Source organism: Coregonus lavaretus (genome assembly GCF_964263955.1).
Source record: "Coregonus lavaretus genome assembly, chromosome: 19".
In the NCBI taxonomy this organism is placed as follows: Eukaryota; Metazoa; Chordata; class Actinopteri; order Salmoniformes; family Salmonidae; genus Coregonus; species Coregonus lavaretus.
The window spans coordinates 10,002,003-10,024,158 of NC_140006.1; the positions used below are offsets into that span (position 1 = coordinate 10,002,003).

At 42.1% G+C, this 22,156-nt stretch overlaps 1 protein-coding gene across 2 annotated transcripts; it reads right to left on the reverse strand.

Annotated features, from left to right (window-relative positions):
- Positions 1-521: 521 nt before the first annotated feature.
- Positions 522-20,810, reverse strand: LOC311146634 (G-protein-signaling modulator 2-like). Of its 2 annotated transcripts, XM_084183165.1 has the most exons (14): positions 20,635-20,810; positions 19,687-19,725; positions 15,361-15,723; positions 11,519-11,740; positions 9,746-9,881; positions 9,480-9,619; positions 5,933-6,056; positions 5,383-5,498; positions 4,794-5,058; positions 4,454-4,666; positions 4,081-4,260; positions 2,041-2,182; positions 1,760-1,968; positions 522-1,590 (listed from the first exon to the last, which is right to left on the reverse strand). In XM_084183165.1, exons 3-14 carry the CDS (start codon positions 15,423-15,425, stop codon positions 1,420-1,422), a joined length of 1,983 nt encoding a protein of 660 aa, XP_084039291.1. In that variant the 5' UTR covers positions 15,426-15,723; positions 19,687-19,725; positions 20,635-20,810; the 3' UTR covers positions 522-1,419. The 2 variants fall into 2 exon arrangements, with proteins under 2 accessions (XP_084039291.1, XP_084039290.1); XM_084183164.1 differs by lacking the exons at positions 19,687-19,725; positions 20,635-20,810 and having other exon boundaries at positions 1,760-2,182; positions 15,361-15,484.
- Positions 20,811-22,156: the final 1,346 nt, after the last annotated feature.

Here is a 22,156-nt window from a genome sequence, read left to right on the forward strand (position 1 = left end):
GCAACCAGGTTTTTGCCTAAAATGTCCTGGTACTTGGTAAAGTTCATGATGCCGTTGACCTATTTTGCTTCCAGGACCAGTGAAAGCAAAATACCCCCATAACATCAAAGATCCACCACCATATTTCACTGTAGATATGAGGTAATTTTCTGCATATGGTTGTTTTTCAAGACAAAACCCATCACTGTGTGCGTAGCCAGGAAGCTCTATTTTCATGTCATCTGACCATAGCAAAGCCTGGAGTTCGATAAACAGCATCTCATAAGGACTAATAAGGTATTTTGTATCATACTTAAGCCCATCACTCCATGAGGAGCATAGGCCATCAACAACACCTCACCATCGAACTCTACTTTGGGCAGTCATTCTTCATTTAATTCCAGTAGCCGATCCTTCTATGCTTTGATTTGGTGTGCCATCTCCATGTGTCAAGCTGTACTGAATATAAAGAAAGCACTCTTGCTTCATGCTGTTTTGCAGATGAGAACAGTGGAATAAGAAAACACACTACAAGAGTTTTTGAATAATGATTTATATACTAAATAAATGAGGCTTTATTCCTCTGATCTCATAAAAAATATAGGAAGTACAAAAGAGCATCAGGGACTGTACACACTCATTGGTGAATTCATTCTTTTATCAAAGATGGTTTAGGCTGAAAGAGCTTTTTTTTGTTTACCTAAATGAGGTATCCCCACCCACCCTCCATTCATAACCACAACTTCTAATATACACATATAGACAATTCAAAAACACATGAAATATAGTGCTGTACCCGTCTTTAAGTCTAGTCTACATCAGAAAAATCTGGTGTAAAATCAAACCAACCACATCAAGCCACAAGGGGAAGTGAAACGGCAGTATGCAAGAGCTAAATAAAACAAAATCATTCTGAAAAAAAAGGTACAATAAATACAAACAAAACTGCAGTCATGACGCATGTATCTAAAGATATATTCTATAGAGTACATAATTATACAAAAATTACAATTATTAAAAACAGTAGTGCCCTGAACCTACTCGTCTGATATGTTAGTTCATGTTCGTTTGTGCAGTTTTACATGTCTAGTACAGTTCCAGAAAGAAGAGTACAAGGTAGAATCTTAGTCATTAGGAAAAATGGAGACAGCTGGTTCCATAGTCTAGAACCATCAGTGGGTTCCTTTAGAATTTTTGAATGTTGCATTGTTCCCTATAGGCTACTACATTAATGCTGGCAGTGCTTTCAACTGGGAAATGAGGCTTCTGAATCCCACCAACAACCATGTATAGTCTATGTAAAATAGCCCCATCCACTGTTGAGTACAGTATCAATGTCTTCATCTCCACAAGCGGACGAAACTTCCACACTGTTTTCCTCCAGAAGCCCCGTCTCCTGGGTTTTCACCCCGCTGTTGGGGTCCTCTCCCTGGGCAAGGCTCAGTTGGAGCAGGGGCGTGCTGCAGAGCCTGCTGCGGAGGGCAGGGTGACCCGCTGCTCATCCATGCGTTTGGCCTGGGACCTCATGATGAGGCTGAAGAAGTCCTCGTCTGGGACGGTGGGGCCACGGGCCGGGGGAGGGGCGCAGCGCTGGTCATCCAGACGGGAACCCTGAGGGAGGAGGGAATAGGAGGTAAAAAGTGGAACAGTTACCAATATGAAAAGGAAGATTTTTACCCCCTTTCAATATAAAGCACTGAGATCTAGCACAACTTTTTGCTAGGTTGTGCCCTACTGAACACCACCCTAGTGAAAAGTTGAGTCTATTTACTCCTCACACCTGGCATTTGACGAGCATGTCAAAGAAGTCGTCGTCAGGCTCAGTGTTGTCTGCGTTAGCCATCAGGTGGCTGAGGACAGCCTGGCTGCTGTGCTGGTTGAGCCGAAGGCCGGGCAAACTACCCCTAGGACCTCCACCTTCCTCCAACCGGCAACCCTGGGCACCAGACCCAGAGCCCAGGCCTGCTTCTGCGGCCGCCTCTGACATTGCTGAAGGAGAGGGAGAGAGGTCAGAGCGAGAGATCATGGAGGTCACAGAGAAATGTTGGTGTGTGTACTCACATTTCCTCATGGCTCTGGGTGGAGAGTCAGAGCTGGTACTGACTGACAGTATGGAACAGCGCTGGTCGTCCATCCGGTTACTCTGGAAACGACTCAGCAGGTCAAAGAAGCCCTCGTCCCCGAGCATGTCTGGACTGGCCCTCTGAGTGAGTGAGAGAGAGAGACATATTTGAATCAGTGGAGGCTCCTCAGAGGAGGAAGGGGAGGACCATCCTACTCAGTGAATTTCATAAAAATGTAAATACGAAACATGAAACAATTAATTTGTTTAGATAAACTATACTAAATATATTCACGCCACCAAATAACTGATTAAACACACTGTTTTGCAATGAAGGTCTACAGTAGCCTCAACAGCACCCTCTAGGATAACACGATGGTGTAGCCTGAGGACAGCTATTTTCCGTCCTCTGGCTACATTGACTTCAATACAAAACCTAGGAGGCTCATGGTTCTCACCCCCTTCCATACACTTACACAGTAATTATGACTGTGTAGGTTGTCCTCCAACCTATCAGAGCTCTTGCAGTATGAACTGACATGTTGTCCATTCAATCAAAGGATCAGAGAATTAATCTAGTACTGAAAGTATAAACTACAGCTAGCTAGCACTGCAGTGCATTAAATGTGGTGAGTAGTTGAATTAAAGAGAGAAAGACAATAGCTGAACGGTTTTTAACAAATTAATTTCTTCAAAAATTAAGGAGAAGCAGCAGAGAGAGAGAGAGAGCTAGCTATATTTCATTGTATTATTTTTTTCTTAGTTTACCTTTCACTTACTTAGCTAATGGAGCTAATTTAGCCACCTCAACAACCTGACTTAAACAGAGAGAAATGCTATTTATGTTAGCTAGCTGGCTAAGGCTATCCAACACAGCAACTCTTCCAAGTCAATGTAAGCTTTTGATTTGATTAATTTATTGCCACCAGGGCCCCAGTGTAACTACTAAACTGCTTGCTTTACACTGTACTGCGTGACTGTACACATGGATTGGATTGTGGGTTTACTAAAGTGTTAGTTCTAGTTTGTTGACTATAACGTTAATATGGTGACAACGATGTAGGCTGTGTAGCGGTTAGCAGTTATGGTATGAAGGTTTAGCTTGGAGAGGTTATTGCACCTGGTCACAGACCAGTGGAGGCTGCTGAGGGGAGGATGGCTCATAATAATGGCTGGAACAGAGTAATAGATTTGGCATCAAACACATGCAAACCATGGGTCTGATGTATTTGATACCATTCCACTCCAGCCATTACCACGAGCCCGTCCTCCCCAATAAAGGTGACACCAACCTCCTGTGTCACAGATTTTTTTTTTTGTGCACTGAAGTCCACAATCGATGGGAAAAGGTGAGAGGAGGAGAGCGCGTAGATGCAAGAAGGAATCATACAATAAGCAAAGTGATGATGCTGTATGTGGCTGCTATGAAAAATAACTGTGTGTGCAGGTGATCAGGGGTGTATTCATTCCGCAAATTCTGTTGCAAAATGTTTCCTAAACAGAAGAAAACAGAACGAAACAGGGAGAGACCTCAATTTTTCCAATAGAAACTTGTTTTTGGACTAATGATTACACCCGAGATCTGCTAGATGTAGGCAAGAGTGTGCAAGGCTGTATTGAATGTGTCAGTGTCTGTCACCTTGATTCCTCCAATTTGTCTCTTGACTTGTGCACCTACGTTATAAACTTTCATTTGTAGGCTAGGTTGTAGCAACGTCATGATGGGTATAGGGCCAATTAGAGTATCATGTAGTAGCCTAAACCCATTGCTGTTACACTGAGCTGGGTGAATGGAATACGAATGACAGTAGTCCAATATGATGTAATAGAAATAAGGCCCATAAAAAAAAACATTGTCCTCCCTGATCTTAAACGGCACCAACCACCACTGATTTGAATACTTTATTCCAATCCACAATGAAATAAGTACAAGAGGTCACGTCAATCTCACGCTCTCCCTCTCATGCATACACAGACACACAAAACACATACAAAAGCACACGCTAGGTGGATATCTGAAATGCAGGTTTCCCTCTAACCTTCTGTGGTCCCTGTGCATGGGTCTGGCGGGTGTTACTGGTGTCCTGCAGGACTTTACTGGAGCCCCCAGCCCTGTGCTTCTTCCCCCGCAGACGGCTGACGAAGAACAGCTTGGAGGAGCTCTTAGCCAGGGTGGGTTTAGACTGCTTGGTCAGGATGTTACTGATCCACTTCTGAGCCTGGAGACAAGAGGGAGAGGACACACACACGTCAAACCAATCTTTGGTTATGTTTTAAAGACAAAACAATACATTTTAAAAGGTGCAATGTGTAATTAATCTCACTAATTTCAGGTCAATGGTGCACTTTGAATTGCCACTAGGCCTAGGGAAGAGAAAGTTCCAGATTGCACCGTTAAACCCAGTAACTTACATTGATCTTGTCTGGGGTGAGTTTCATGAGCTCCAGGTTTTCCATGCTGTGTCTCCGTCCCATCCTGGGCCTGGCTCCGTGCAGGTTGTAGTCTATGTCCTTGATGGGGTTCTCAGACAGGGTGGAGTTGTTGGTGCTGTAGCTCAGCCCCAGCACCATCTGCAGGTCTGACACGTTCATACGGGCCGTCAGCTCCCCGCTCCGGTCACCAGTCTGGAAGATGCACACAAAACTGGGATTGACCATGCTGCATTTACAGATCAACTCCTCTTTATAATGGACAGGCTCTTGAAGGCTGTGTACTGAACTGTATATCTATAGGGGATAGGGGATGTGGTACCTCTTTGGAGATCTCCAGGTGTTTCTCAGCAAAGTGCATGGCCTGGTCATGGTTCCCCAGGGCGGTGTGAGCGTTCCCTAAACTCCAGCAAGCCCGGCCCTCACCAATCCTGTCGTTGAGGTCCTGTGCTATGATCAGGTGTTTGAGGTGGTAGTCTATGGCCCTCTCGTAGTCCTGGAGGAGTGTGTAGGTGTTGCCCAGACTGTAACAGGCCTGAGCCTCCACAGCCCGGTCCTTCAGCTGTCTGGCCAGCTGCAGAGTCCTCCTGACAACCACATTACAACCACATTAGATCACTGGCTCTCATTCATAGTGACACACAAAGGCTACTCTGGTCCTGAAATTAAGTTTAGTTTATGAATGCACACACACACTAAATCAGTTTGCTAGCCCTCTTGACATTATAGTCCTTTGAGGCATAGCGCCTGCCATCTCTCTCCTGAAAATCCCTACAGCCTCTTAACTGTGTTAAACCCTCCAGAGTCCAGACAGAAATAAGTGTTGTTTTCTCAGATGGACTCCAAGACAGAGGCAGTGAACTTCATTAAGAGAAAATGAATGGCTGGGCTGGGCTGGGGGTTTGGCTCACTTGTAATGCTCGGCTGCCACTTCAAATTCCCCCAGGAATATATACGCGTTCCCCAGGTTGCAGTAGGCCCTTCTCTCTGCTGAGCGGTCGCCAAACTCCTTGGCAATCTGGAGGCGCTGGGAAAGGAAAACAAATGGACGAACATACAAATTTCAACAGCTTGGTCTCGGTACAGCCAGCCAGTGACTCTAGTCTTCCATTATGTCGTGTTTATCTATAGTCTTTCTGTGGACTGTAATGAGCAGTACAGGACATTATAATTAACTACAGAGAACCATTGAAAAAGGAAATCTAGCTGACAAAAGACTAACTGGCTGGATTTAATCAAACTTGCCTCAGCAATGTTTATGCAGTTTCTTTGTGTACAAGCTAATATTAATCTTCCAGTGAAGTGAGTCTAACTGGTATTTCTACTATAGTACGAAAACCACTATGCTATTCCATTTGGTCATAGGATAAAAATGGTGCGTTTTACATGCTACAGCAGTGCAGTTTTTATTGAATCAAGCGCTAAATGTCATGTTATAAACTTTGATAAGATTTTCATTACCTGTTCATGTGATGCCACTGCATTCCGGAAGTTTCCTAACAGGTAGTGTGTGTTGCCAAGGTTACCATATGTTCGGCCCTGGGCGGCCCGGTCTGCAAGCTCCTTCACTATGGATAAGTTTGCTCTGAATATAGACAAAACATTGAAAAAGAGTTTTTTGTTTAAAAAAAATTAAAATAAATAAATATATATATATATATATATATATATATATATATATATATACAGTACCAGTCAAAGGTTTGGACACACCTACTCATTCAAGGGTTTTTCTATATTTTTACAATTTTCTACATTGTAGAATATTAGTGAAGACATCAAAACTATGAAATAACATACAGTGGGGAGAACAAGTATTTGATACACTGCCGATTTTGCAGGTTTTCCTACTTACAAAGCATGTAGAGGTCTGTAATTTTTATCATAGGTACACTTCAACTGTGAGAGACGGAATATAAAACAAAAATCCAGAAAATCACATTGTATGATTTTTAAGTAATTAATTTGCATTTTATTGCATGACATAAGTATTTGATCACCTACCAACCAGTAAGAATTCCGGCTCTCACAGACCTGTTCGTTTTTCTTTAAGAAGCCCTCCTGTTCTCCACTCATTACCTGTATTAACTGCACCTGTTTGAACTCGTTACCTGTATAAAAGACACCTGTCCACACACTCAATCAAACAGACTCCAACCTCTCCACAATGGCCAAGACCAGAGAGCTGTGTAAGGACATCAGGGATAAAATTGTAGACCTGCACAAGGCTGGGATGGGCTACAGGACAATAGGCAAGCAGCTTGGTAAGAAGGAAACAACTGTTGGCGCAATTATTAGAAAATGGAAGAAGTTCAAGATGACGGTCAATCACCCTCGGTCTGGGGCTCCATGCAAGATCTCACCTCGTGGGGCATCAATGATCATGAGGAAGGTGAGGGATCAGCCCAGAACTACACGGCAGGACCTGGTCAATGACCTGAAGAGAGCTGGGACCACAGTCTCAAAGAAAACCATTAGTAACACACTATGCCGTCATGGATTAAAATCCTGCAGCGCACGCAAGGTCCCCCTGCTCAAGCCAGCGCATGTCCAGGCCCATCTGAAGTTTGCCAATGACCATCTGGATGATCCAGAGGAGGAATGGGAGAAGGTAATGTGGTCTGATGAGACAAAAAAATAGCTTTTTGGTCTAAACTCCACTCGCCGTGTTTGGAGGAAGAAGAAGGATGAGTACAACCCCAAGAACACCATCCCAACCGTGAAGCATGGAGGTGGAAACATCATTCTTTGGGGATGCTTTTCTGCAAAGGGGACAGGACGACTGCACCATATTGAGGGGAGGATGGATGGGGCCATGTATCGCGAGATCTTGGCCAACAACCTCCTTCCCTCAGTAAGAGCATTGAAGATGGGTCATGGCTGGGTCTTCCAGCATGACAACGACCCGAAACACACAGCCAGGGCAACTAAGGAGTGGCTCCGTAAGAAGCATCTCAAGGTCCTGGAGTGGGCTAGCCAGTCTCCAGACCTGAACCCAATAGAAAATCTTTGGAGGGAGCTGAAAGTCTGTATTGCCCAGCGACAGCCCCGAAACCTGAAGGATCTGGAGAAGGTCTGTGTGGAGGAGTGGGCCAAAATCCCTGCTGCAGTGTGTGCAAACCTGGTCAAGACCTACAGGAAACGTATGATCTCTGTAATTGCAAACAAATGTTTCTGTACCAAATATTAAGTTCTGCTTTTCTGATGTATCAAATACTTATGTCATGCAATAAAATGCAAATTAATTACTTAAAAATCATACAATGTGATTTTCTGGATTTTTGTTTTAGATTCCGTCTCTCACAGTTGAAGTGTACCTATGATAAAAATGACAGACCTCTACATGCTTTGTAAGTAGGAAAACCTGCAAAATCGGCAGTGTATCAAATACTTGTTCTCCCCACTGTATATGGAATCATGTAGTAACCAAAAAAGTGTTAAACAAATCAAAATATATTTTATATTTGAGATTCTTCAAATAGCCACCATTTCCCATGATGACAGCTTTGCACACTCTTGGCATTCTCTCAACCAGCTTCATGATGTAGTCACCTGGAATGCATTTCAATTAACAGGTGTGCCTTCTTAAAAGTTAATTTGTGGAATTTCTTTCCTTCTTAATGCGTTTGAGCCAGTCAGTTGTGTTGTGACAAGGTAGGGGGGGTATACAGCAGATAGCCCTATTTGGTAAAAGACCAAGTCCATATTATGGCAAGAACAGCTCAGATAAGCAAAGAGAAATGACAGTCCATCATTACTTTAAGACATGAAGGTCAGTCAATACAGAACATTTTAAGAACTTTGAAAGTTTCTTAAAGTGCAGTCGCAAAAACCATCAAGCGCTATGATGAAACTGGCTCTCATGAGGACCGCGACAGGAATGGAAGACCCAGAGTTAACTCTGCTGCAGAGGATAAGTTCATTAGAGTTACCAGCCTCAGATATTGCAGCCCAAATAAATGCTTCACAGAGTTCAAGTAACAGACACATCTCAACATCAACTGTTCAGAGGGGACTGTGTGAATCAGGCCTTCATGGTCGAATTGCTGTAAAGAAACCAACTACAAACTACTAAAGGACACCAATAAGAAGAAGTGACCTGCTTGGGCCAAGAAACACGAGCAATGGACATTAGACTGGTGGAAATGTGTCCTTTGGTCTGGAGTCCAAATTGGAGATTTTTGGTTCCAACCGCCATCTCTTTGTGAGACGCGGTGTGGGTGAACGGATGATCTCCGCATGTGTATTTCCCACCGTAAAGCATGGAGGAGGAGGTGTTATGGTGTGGGGGTGCTTTGCTGGTGACACGGTCTGTGATTTATTTAGAATTCAAGGCACACTTAACCAGCATGGCTACCACAGCATTCTACAGCGATACGCCATCCCATCTGGTTTGGGCTTATTGGGACTATCATTTGTTTTTCAACAGGACAATGACCCAACACATCTCCAGGCTGTATAAGGGCTATTTTACCAAGAAGGAGAGTGATGGAGTGCTGCATCAGATGACCTGGCCTCCACAATCCCCCGACCTCAACCCGATTGAGATGGTTTGGGATGAGTCGGACTGCAGAGTGAAGGAAAATCCGCCAACAACTGCTCAGCATATGTGAGAACTCCTTCAAGACTGTTGGAAAAGCATTCCAGATAAAGCTGGTTGAGAGAATGCCAAGAGTGTGCAAAGCTGTCATCAAGGCAAAGGGTGGCTATTTGAAGATTCTCAAATATAAAATATATTTTGATTTGTTGAAAAAATAAAAATGTACTACATGATTCCATGTGTTATTTCATAGTTTTGATGTCTTCACTATTATTTTACAATGTAAAAAGTAGTACAAATAAAGAAAAACTCTTGAATGAGTAGGTGTGCCCAAACTTTTGACTGGTAGTGTATATATAGTATTACAGTATGTACTTTTATGTCTACTCTATGGTATCTGACTTACAAGGTGCGACACGTACCAAACACACATGAACGAAATGCTTGCACACAAACACATTAACTTACTCATAGTATTCCGCTGCTTTCCTAAGTGCAGTCGTGACCTCCTCGGGGAACTCTCCTGGCTCCGCCCCGCTCCAGCAGATGCTCTTGCCTTTTGCATGATACACGTTCCCAATGTTATACAGTGCCCTCGCCTGCCCCACCTAACAGAGACAAAAAAACAGGGAAAATGTCAACTCCGAAACATTGAAAAAAGCATTTAAACACCAGAATAAACAGCAAATGAGTTGCAGGAGGCCCAATAACCATAATGAATTAATCAATCTCACCTTGTCGTGCAGGTCCATGGCAATGTCGATGTGCCTCTGACAGCAGACCACAGCCTCATCAAACCTACCCAACACCTTCAATGTGTTGCCTAGGTTACCGCTGGATTTAGCCTCTCCCAGCTGGTCCCCGATGGTCCTGAGAATGGGACCATAAAACATAATTAAATGGGATTGAATGTTCACCTAACTTAAAACTGCAAAATGCTTCCGTCCAGACAAAGTGTTTTCCCAAAGTACATAGAGTAGCCAGCCAGGCCTCCCCGGGTCGAGACGGTAATTTGCAGAACAAGCTCTATTTTGGTGGCCTCTGGTACATTCTAGTGTCTTGATTCCATCCGAAACACTGAGTGAAATTATTGAATACTTTAAGTGGAGAACATTAAACCTGCCTTCGAAATTAAAGTCTAATTTACAGTTTTACTGCAAGATATGAATTGGCACAATGATGTTTGTTCTTCAAATTATGTTTATTTTTTATTACAACAGAAAAATGAAGTAAATAGCCCACATGATCTTCAACAACAAATAAAAAGGTTAAATTGAAAAAATTAAAAGGGTTATATCAGTCTTAAGTATTATATATTTCTGATTTGACAGAAATGTATTTAAAATGATCGTTATCATATTTGGACCAGAATGAGTCTCTCTCTCAACTACCTATTGTTCCTGCAGTGAGGATTCACCATCTTCATCGTATATTTTCATAATTTATCTGCAGATAATCGGCAAAAAGCCTACCAATATGCAAATTAGGGAGCCAAATGAACAGCTCTCACCAATGCGATTCGGTTGGCTACACCGACGAGTCACTCACTGAAACGTCACTGTCGGTTAAGTCCCGAAATGGGCTTCATATCCTAGGAAAATACAAACGTGATCTTTGGTTTACTTGTCCCGGTGCGATACCATGGACTTCTAACTACGGTGTACGGTTTATAAATGGCAAAGGGATATAGGAGATCGACTTTATTCAGTTAATTTGACACCTTTTATAACTAATCAACACATGCTGTTATATTGTCAATCAAAGCACAGTAAATAACCTATGCGCCTTGGCTCTGTGGCTGGCTATAGGAAACACGCAAAAAGAAAATAAATGAATGTGCCAGAAAACAATAAAAAGGCTAAGTGGATTTTGACTCATCGTTACCACTTCCATTACATGGGATGTGCAGATTCACTCACAGAGACGACTGAAGGAGCATCATGCGCTCTCCCTCCGTGTAAAGACATTTGACTGCAACCAACAACAGCGCACACAAATCCCACAGGTACAGCAGGTGGGACAGACAGCATACTGTCAAACCAGCAGTGTTTTTCTGTCATCGCTCGCTGTATGACTGACATGCGCCTGTCCTATCAATAGATCGCTAGAAGATTCATATCGTTCATTCTAGCGGAAGAGGTCTAGACTGACTTTTCTGACTATCAAATTGAAACTTTTAAGTTAAAAGTAGCCGTTCATTTTTTCAAGTGGTCAAAATATATTTTAGTGGGACAAATATAAAAAGAGAGGAAGTAGCAATCAAACATTGATACATAACCATAACAGCGGCTAGTTGACGTAAAAAAATATATACTAAGATGTTTATCTAAGCGTTTCGCAAAAATCGGGGACGTATTTATAAATATATGAATGAAGGCCGGCGCATAGGGAAAACACTACAGACAGGTTAGTTGTGTGGTGAGGTAATGCTGATAAGAGGGGACAATGGTACTACTCGGAGAAACATTATGAATATGAGCCCTGGTCATAGGTGTGTTCCTTCCTACCTGGTCAAGGTGAGGTCGTGGTGGTGGAACTCCAACGCCTTGGCGTAGTCGTGCAGATGGAAGTATGTGTTGCCCAGCTGGCTGTAGATGGCACTCAACACCTGCAGGTCCTCTGTGCCAACCTGGATGGCTGCCTCGAAGAAGGACACCCCAGCGTGGTAGTCGCCCACCTTACAGAGCCGCTCCCCCTCCAGGGCCAGCTCCAGGCAGGACGCCTCCATCCTACAGGGGGCAGCAGAAGCGGTTTAGGTAGAAGATAGGTTAGGAATAGAGGTCTCCTCTTGTTGATCCAAGATGCTCAGTAGGCACAGACAGGAAAAAAAATTCTGGTCCAAAACAACCTCTTGCCCCTTCCACTAACACTCAAATAACTACAAGTTTATTTAGTCTTAACATTCCAAAGTGGCCACAGTTTAAATAAACTAGAAACCAAAACCACACATTAACCTAAGTGTTCAAGTTATAGAAGCTGAAGAAAAACGGAACATCTTCTACTATGTTTTACCCCGTCTGCAAACCCAGGACTAGCATCCCTCTCACTCCATCTGACTGTGAATGTGGAGTTTGTTTGGCTACTTCCTTCCACCTCCTGAGAAATATAGCCTTGGTTTATTAGGGTTTGTTTGTTATGGTAGGGCTAACTTCCTATCGACGTGGTCTCTACAGTACAATACACAGATCTCTCTGACTGCTCTTCTGAGGACTAGGCTATTCAGTTGGCTTCAATGTTTACAGAACATTCAGACAGAAATGTATTGTCTTCAGACATAATTGTCTGCTGTGTAGAATTGGGATTGTGCAAGCTGTACGATTACATTTCTATCTGAAACGTTCTGGATGTTTCACCCTGAACATAGCCTACCCCTGGTCACTTTAACCCCAGATAGGGTCAAAGAGGAGTATCCACAGGGGAGTATTTACAGGGACGGGTGTATTAACAGTCATATTCATGCAGCCTGGCTTTGATTGTTACGCCCTCTTTGACATCTTTTTGTGTCCTACAGCAAAAATGCACAGAAAGCTCTCAAATAATATTGGCATTAGACATAGCCTACTAAAATCATGTTATGCATTATGAAACTTTATATACACTGAACAAAAATATAAATGCAACATGTAAAGTGTTGGTCACATTTTTCATGAGCTAAAATAAAAGATCCCAGAAATGTTCCATACGCACAAAAAGCTTATTTCTCTCAAATGTTGTCTACAAATTTGTTTAATCTCTGTGAGAATTTCTTCTTTGCCAAGATAATCCATCCACCTGACAGGTGTGGCATATCAAGAAGCTGATTAAACAGAATGATCATTACACAGGTGCACCTTGTGCTGGGGACAATAAAAGGCCACTCTAAAACGTGCAGTTTTGTCACACAACATAATGCCACAGATGTCTCAAGTTGAGGGAGCGTGCAATTGGCATGCTGACTGCAGGAATGCCCAACAGAGCTGTTGCCAGAAAAGTGGATGTTCATTTCTCAACCATAAGCCACCTCCAACGTCGTTTTAGAGAATTTGGCAGTACATCCCATCCGGTCTCACAACCGCAGACCACGTGTAACCACGCCAGCCCAGGACCTCCACAGCCGGCTTCTTCACCTGCGGGATCGTCTGAGGAGGGGTGCTGAGGAATATTTATGTCCTTAATAAAGCCCAGTGGATGGGCCTACGCACTCACAGTCCCACCCATGGCTGCGCCCCTGCCCAGTTATGTGAAATCCATATATTAGGGCCTAATTTATTTATTTCAATTGACTGATTTCCATCTATGAACTGTAACTCAGTAAAATCTTTGAAATTGTTGCATGTTACGTTTATATTTTTGTTCAGTATAGATAAAAAGGGTTAGAACATTGATATTCAGCAAAACAATCAACAGTTACATTACCAGTCAAAAGTTTGGACACACCTACTCATTCAAGGGTTTTTCTTTATTTTTGCTATTTTCTACATTGTAGAAAAGTAGTGAAGACATCAAAACTATGAAATAACACATATATGGAATCATGTAGTAACCAAAAAAGTGTTAAACAAATCAAAATATATTTTGGATTTTGGATTCTTCAAAGTAGGCTCCCTTTGCCTTGATGACAGCTTTGCACACTCTTGGCATTCTCTCAACCAGCTTCACCTGGAATGCTTTCCAACAGTCTTGAAGGAGTTCCCACATATATTGATCACTTGTTGGCTGCTTTTCCTTCACTCTGCGGTCCAACTCTTCCCAAACCATCTCAATTGGGTTGAGGTCGGGGGATTGTGGCGGCCAGGTCATCTGATGCAGCACTCCATCACTCTCCTTCTTGGTAAAATAGCCCTTACACAGCCTGGAGGTGTGTTGGGTCATTGTCCTGTTGAAAAACAAATGATAGTCCCACTAAGCCCAAACCAGATGGGATGGCGTATCGCTGCAGAATGCTGTGGTAGCCATGCTGGTTAAGTGTGCCTTGAATTCTAAATAAATCACAGACAGTGTCACCAGCAAAACACCCCCACACCATAACACCTCCTCCATGCTTTACGGTGGGAAATACACATGCGGAGATCATCCGTTCACCCACACCAAAAATCTCAAATTTTGACATAATGTCCATTGCTTGTGTTTCTTGGCCCAAGCAGGTCTCTTCTTATTATTGGTGTCCTTTAGTAGTGGTTTATTTGCAGCAATTCGACCATGAAGGCATGATTCACACAGTCCCCTCTGAACAGTTGATGTTGAGATGTGTCTGTGACTTGAACTCTGTGAAGCATTTATTTGGTATGCAATTTCTGAGGCTGGTAACTCTGATGAACATATCCTCTGCAGCAGAGTTAACTCTGGGTCTTCCATTCCTGTCGCAGTCCTCATGAGAGCCAGTTTCATCATAACACTTGATGGTTTTTGCGACTGCACCTGAAGAAACTTTCAAAGTTCATGAAATGTTCTGTATTGACTGACCTTCATGTCTTAAAGTAATGATGGACTGTCATTTCTCTTTGCTTATTTGAGCTGTTCTTGCCATAATATGGACTTGGTCTTTTACCAAATAGGGCTATCTTCTGTATACCCCCCCTACCTTGTCACAACACAACTGACTGGCTCAAACGCATTAAGAAGGAAAGAAATTCCACAAATTAACTTTTAAGAAGGCACACCTGTTAATTGAAATGCATTCCAAGTGACTACCTCATGAAGCTGGTTGAGAGAATGCCAAGAGTGTGCAAAGCTGTCATCAAGGCAAAGGGTGGCTATTTGTAGAATCTCAAATATAAAATATATTTTGATTTGTTTAACACTTTTTTGGTTACTACATGATTCCATATGTATTATTTCATAGTTGTGATGTAATAATTTTGGGGATGGTTAAACATTTTGAGTGTAAACTTAAAAACGACTAAAGCCAGCTATAAAGTATTAGCTTTAAAATTGAAAATTCTCAGAGCCCCATGGGAAAATGTGTAGAATTGCAGGAAAAAAATATTCTGCGGCCAAGAGAGCCTCTACAAACCGTTCCATTGGCCATACCCACTACCACCCATCTCATTTAACAACTTCTGTTAAATGGAAGTGGGAAATCTAGCCTACAAATTCACACCTGAAAGCTACATGGAAAAGCTGATCTCATCCCATGCGACAGACTTATGGAGACACCAGTATGAGATCTAGGCTACTTTGTCTACATGTGTAAAATCCTACACATCAGTTCTGTTAAATTCTTGTTCCATCTGTTGAAACACCTTTTTTCACTAGTATGAAGGAAAGTTTAAAGCACCCGTTCTAGGTTGTATTTGAAACGAAATATGTTGACCAAAGATTGAGACAGTGACAGTATAATGCATGGGGGTATGAGTAGGTTCATGCCTACCTGTAGCGGACATGATAGGACTGGTCCTCATCTCGAATGCTAACCAAAGAGCCAATGGAATCCATTGAAGATTTATAAGTGGGACGATCCCAGTTTAAATCTGAAAAATTGTGACGATGAAAAACAAAAAGTGAAAAACATCTGATGGTCCAGGAGAAATAGTCTTGAGAACAAAATCCTAAAATTCACCTTTACAGTAAAATTGTGCTCGCCTTTGACTGATTGACCTTCGACTGCTCTAAAGCCGACACATAGCCCCAGGAATGACAGAGAGAGATCCTCAGACAGTGTTGTCCGTCAGTCCGTGAGGCTACAGTTTGAGCTTGGCTTGGCAGCGCCGGCACGGCACTCCTCAGCAGCCCTCTGTGAAGAAAACACAAGTTGCTGTGTGTAAAGCCTCATTCTGACCACACGATGCCATGGCAACACCCACTAAACAGCATGCACAAGCAGCGCAGGTAGGGGGTGTAAGAGAGGAGTGAATAGGCGATGGATGGATTGGGTCAGTGGCAGCCACACCACATGCAAGCTGTCAATCAATGACTCAACCATGAGTGCTCGGAGGTGTGCTAGGATCTACCGAAGGGTGCGTGTGAGGATACAGCTAACCTAGGCAAGCAGGGAAGGATTTTCACCAATCACAACAGATACATTTAATACTGTATGCAAATCGTAAGAGAACATGTATCCACCACAGCAAAGATAATTAAACCTACTAGTAGATCGATTGAACTTGTTATTATTTAGTGAGAAGTAGGGAAAGTAGCCTGGCTGCAGACTTGAAACAAGTCCTGTACAGCGAAGACCTGTGTGGAAATTCCATTGGAAGTACAGTGATAAGCAAGTCTAGTAGGTAAGGTATAGCACCAGAGCAAGACCAACCGCCACCTCGTTCCCACATGAGGTCAAGTAGGCCCCCTCTTTGCCTACGCACACGTTTTAGTAGTAAAGAGAGTAGTAAACAGGTTTTCCCAAACACCAATTTAAGCTACTACTAAGCATCAAGAGCATAATCATTACAAATGTAAAGGACAGACAGTAACCGGTATTCAAATGTATAATGCAGGTGCATATTAATTGATGAATTTTAAATCGGTCATTTATCGGTGGATAATAGAGAGGAATATTCTGATAGTAGATTAGCAAAAATAGTATCACAACAACTTGTAACCAAATGATATTCACAAAGATTATTGAAAGACTTGTGAGTCAATCATCACTTTCCTAATCCAGGAGTAATCTACTTTCAACCTGGTTGGGGATGGTCCACCATAAACCTCCTCTTTGTTGATCTGCTCGTTGGGTTGTGGATACAGCTTAATAAAACCAATGCATCATCTCACTTTGAAGCTAAATTGAAAGACTCAGTGGTTACATGAAGATCAGAGGTCACAGAGAGCAGCAGGGCATTGAATTCACTCCAGAAAACCACCATCCTCAATTTAACCCCTCACCACTAGAACCCCGGCGGGCAGCAGAGCAGACATGAGAAAGACTTTACTGTGATCAGTAAAAACCTCTTACACACATTAGGCTACTTCTTCTGGTGCACACAAATCTCATGTAATTAGATGGAATTATATAGCGCCAATCCTTCCCTTTCATTAGGGATTGAGGCTTGAACAGATGCCTCCTGGTGTATGCAGGATTTACGCAAGTGATGTCGGGATAGAAATGAGTTTGGCAGCTTGACTTTAGATCACTTTTGATTACAGTGAGTAACATAACTTTGGGGTACTTCTGAGCCCTCTTTAACAGTGATAGATCCAATGGAACATTTGCAGTTAGGGCCTAGCCTACATGATGACCTGCGGAAAGTGTGTTTGTGAGCTCTCTTTGTTGACAACCTAAATTCAGGGACCGGCCGGAGGCCATCCATCCACACCACGGAGCAGAACTGTAACCAAAAAGCGCTGGTTATCACATCAGGGTGAGGCCAGAATCTTACAGCCACGCCAAGATGGCGGTTATTTCAGCAAAGTTTTATATTTCACTCCACAATCCCATATTGTAGCCACAATGAGTATACAGAAAACCTAATTTTGGGAACATTGTAGACTGCTTATCTTTGGAGCAACTATTTGTAGCAAGCTTACAGTGGCTTGCGAAAGTATTCACCCCCCTTGGCATTTTTCCTATTTTGTTGCCTTACAACCTGGAATTCAAATGGATTTTTGGGAGGTTTGTATCATTTGAATTACACTACATGCCTACCACTTTGAAGATGCAAAATATTTTTTGGGGTGAAACAAACAAGATATAAGACAAAAAAACAGAAAACTTGAGTGTCCATAACTATTCACCCCACCAAAGTCAATACTTTGTAGAGCCACCTTTTGCAGCAATTACAGCTGCAAGTCTCTTGGGGTATGTCTCTATAAGCTTGGCACATCTAGCCACTGGGATTTTTGCCCATTCTTCAAGGCAAAACTGCTCCAGCTCCTTCAAGTTGGATGGGTTCCGCTGGTATACAGCAATTTCTAAGTCATACCACAGATTCTCAATTGGATTGAGGTCTGGGCTTTGACTAGGCCATTCCAAGACATTTAAATGTTTCCCCTTAAACCACTCGAGTGTTGCTTTAGCATTATGCTTAGGGTCATTGTCCTGCTGGAAGGTGAACCTCCGTCCCAGTCTCAAATCTCTGGAAGACTGAAACAGGTTTCCCTCCAGAATATCCCTGTATTTAGCACCATCCATCATTCCTTCAATTCTGACCAGTTTCCCAGTCCCTGCCAATGAAAAATAGTGTTTGATGGTGTTTCCGGGGTGATGAGAGGTGTTGGGTTTGCGCCAGACATAGCGTTTTCCTTGATTGCCAAAAAGCTCAATTTTAGTCTCATCGGACCAGAGTACCTTCTTCCATATGTTTGTGGAGTCTCCCACATGACTTTTGGCGAACACCAAACGTGTTTGCTTATTTTTTTCTTTAAGCAATGGCTTTTTTCTGGCCACTCTTCTGTAAAGCCCAGCTCTGTGGAGTGTACGGCTTAAAGTGGTCCTATGGACAGATACTCCAATCTCCGCTGTGGAGCTTTGCAGCTCCTTCAGGGTTATCTTTGGTCTCTTTGTTGCCTCTCTAATTAATGCCCTCCTTGCCTGGTCCGTGAGTTTTGGTGGGCGGCCCTCTCTTGGTAGGTTTGTTGTGGTGCCATATCCTTTCCATTTTTTTTATAATGGATTTAATGGTGCTCCGTGGGATGTTCAAAGTTTCAGATATTGTTTTATAACCGAACCCTGATCTGTACTTCTCCACAACTTTGTCCCTGACCTGTTTGGAGAGCTCCTTGGTCTTCATGGTGCCGCTTGCTTGGTGGTGCCCCTTGCTTAGTGGTCTTGCAGACTCTGGGGCCTTTCAGAACAGGTGTATATATACTGAGATCATGTTACAGATCATGTGACACTTAGATTGCACACAGGTGGACTTTATTTAACTAATTATTTGACTTCTGAAGGTAATTGGTTGCACCAGGTCCTATTTAGGGGCTTCATAGCAAAGGGGGTGAATACATATGCACGCACCACTTTTCCGTTATTTATTTTTTAGAATTCTTTGAAACAAGTTATTTTTTTCATTTCACTTCACCAATTTGGACTATTTTGTGTATGTCCATTATATGAAATCCAAATAAAAATCAATTTAAATTACAGGTTGTAATGCAAACAATTTTGAAAAACACCAAGGGGGATTAATACTTTTGCAAGGCACTGTATCATTGCATCTATTTGGGGGAGTTGCATAAATCATTGATCCCCAAATCTTGGAGAACAAAGCTATGAGAACTAGGTGAGCTCTGCTCTGCTGTTTAGCGGCCAGGTGAATGTGAACTATTTGAATCCAAAGTGGAACCTGCTTGTGCTTGGGGAGTCTGTGCCGTACTACGTACAGTACATGCCCGTACATATGCATATAATTAGCAATCAATGGCTGCCAGTGTGTGTGAGGCCTTTTCCAGTAGTGTGCGCCAAATGGGTGTGTATTGTATGTTTATTGTATGTGTGTGTGTGTGTCAGAGCTGGTGACAAAGCTGCACTCTGTATGAAGTAGTGCTTAAAAGGCCAAGTGATCTACTAATACAGCGCAGCTGTGGCAACAAAAGCAGTAATTTGAAAGGCCAGCTTCACAGGAGGCTCCCACATCACACACTGGACTGTCACCATGACCTCATCTTTAATGTACTCACAGGGTGATCTATTCTCTTTGTGTCCACATCCTCTTATTAGGCAAGCAAACATGGAAACACCAAAGAAGCATAATGCATGATAGCAGGGGGAAATCACCATCAAAACAAAAGGGACAGATCTAGAAAGAGAAACACTCCTCACCTGAAATTATTCAGTGCAGGGATTGGGACTCTGAGAAACCTGGTTTAAAAAAATTATATATCTAGATTAATTTCAATAGTTGAATGTTCTTCTAGTTCTACTATGTCATTTTAGTCATATCTAGCTAGCCTAGTGTCCTCATTCGTTTCCAAGATGAAATTAAGTCATACCATGATTTCCCAGAAAATATATATTATTGTAGTTCGACAAAAAATAGAAATTTTACTTTTACAGTAACTAACTTAGTAAACTGTAGATATTTTGTACACGAGACATATGGGCAATTCCACGATAACAGAATGATGCTGAGAATGATTTAAAACGAATGTCAAACAAAAATCAATGATTGCAAAGTTAAACATACCATACTCTATGCACGAGGACTACTTTTAACAATTTCCACTGATCATTTTACAAAAACGAATTTCCTTGAACAGTGCAAATCGCTTTTTTATGCAAAGTTTGGTAACAGAATAACGGTTTGTGCTGTTTGTTCTGTCATTCTGTTAACAAACTTTACCTAAAATACAAAAAATCACATTAAGTGAAAAATCTGAGCCTCAGCATCTCTCTCACTGTTACCGTGGATTTCCTCATATATAACGTTCTCATTCTCTTTGATTAACAAATAATGACATAGAAAATATTTATTTTGACGAACATAAGGCGTTCCCCAAATGGTGAACTCAGTTATTTTTAAAACTTCAATCATCATCTGACAGATTTGATCAGCAAATCAAGTGAGAAAACTAACTAACGTTAACAGTTAGGTAGCTAACAAGCCAGTTCTAACAATCTTACAAGCTACAACCAAAACCATAGCTATATTTTGTATTTATATTATAACTAAAGCGCTACGCTATGGGTACACAACCAGATAACCTTTACAACCTGTTAGCAAGCTAGCTACTGTAATTAGCTAACTGGGTAGGCTAGCAGTCCACTTACGTTAGGCGGTCCAGTTCGAACAATGGTTTTACTCCCCTTTTCGATACATCGACGGTAAATAAAAGTCCAGTTTTATTCTACAACTTTATATTTATTAGCTATAAATTCGGCACTTTGCTAACCTAGCTAGCAATAAACTTTTGGCTAGCTAACTTCGATGAGTGCATTGTTAGTCCAATAGCCAATCAGCGGAGCAGATTCAAAGATAGCCACGCCCAAAATAACCGTCTCTGGACCGTACAGTCATTGCGCTGGACCAATGACATTTGAAAAATGAATGTTTTAACTGTAGATGAGTCATTCATGTCATCTTCATGCAGCTGCGAAATGTCAAATGGGTCAGCAAAAATGATGCTATCATCAGCAAACTAAAACAAAGATAAGTTGTGATAGTCGTTTTTTACTGTAACGGCATTTTCTAATGCAAACATCTCAGTTTTGAGGTTGGAAATTAGTAAGTAAGCTAACCAGCATCGACTGCCTGAAAAAATATTACTGAGCCTCTTTAGCTAACGTTAGTTGCACTATTGAAGAAAGTTAACCAGTAACGTTAGCTGGCTTATAATGTTGAGGCTAGCTGCTAGCAAACTAACAAGCTAAGTTAGTATTGTTTGCATAAATTGAGAGGTGGTCAAAACACACAAGTGTTTTCAAAAGCTCTGCGTTTGTCAGAAGAGGAGTGAAGTGAGCTCGCTGCTCCGCCATGCTTTTTTATAGAAGGTTTCAGGAGTTACCGAAGCAACCAAACTCCTCCCCTCGCGCCAAGTCCAGACGTTCAGCGATACAATGTACATTATTGATGAAGCCACAGGTATTAGCCTGCCCTAGAGCTTGAAATAATGTCACATACGAAATTGTAACTGGTGTGTTATGTCAGAACTTAAAGATCACATAAGAAGCAATTCTGTGTAGGATAGAACACATTCTAAACAGATGAGATTGTCAAAGCTGAAGTTGGACTGCTAAGGGCCAGGTCAGGTGAGTTTCAGTAGGTACAGGACAGGCATATGCTGATAACTTAAATTTAGCAGCAGGGGTAGAGGTAGTACGCCAAATTCATGATATTAGCCTAGTAATAAACATTTACATTTGGATATTGTCTTTTTTATTCATTACATAAATAAAAAAAGGCTATATCCAAATGTGAACGTTTACTATTAACATCCTGAATTTGGCATACTATTTATAGGGTAGAGGTTGTTTTAAGAGGTTGCACCGACTGTATGAGACGTGAGAGAGAGATTAGTTATCCTAATAGAATTCTACTTATACCGACTGCATATGGCTTAGTCTGTGCTTTTGAACTTATGGCACTGCACCTTCACACACTTGTTATGTTGAAGAGCAAGTTTATATAGTCTCTCACATCACTCATACACGCACACACACACACATAATGTAGGTTAGGCTACTCTCTCACTCATATGCACAGATACTCTCATACTCACACACAAACCTACCCTCAAACACACACACACATAATGTAGGTTAGGCTACTCTCTCACTCATATGCACAGATACT

Bases quoted from the DNA above. Each gene is read 5' to 3' on its own strand.
- LOC311146634 (XM_084183164.1), bottom strand. From the start codon at position 15,425: ATGGATTCCATTGGCTCTTTGGTTAGCATTCGAGATGAGGACCAGTCC. The intron at 6,057-9,479 runs GTAAGTTAATGT...GTCTATATTCAG, and splicing joins AAAGCAGCGGAATACTATGA to AGCAAACTTATCCATAGTGA. The intron at 5,059-5,382 runs GTGAGCCAAACC...TGTGGTTGTCAG, and splicing joins GTGGCAGCCGAGCATTACAA to GAGGACTCTGCAGCTGGCCA.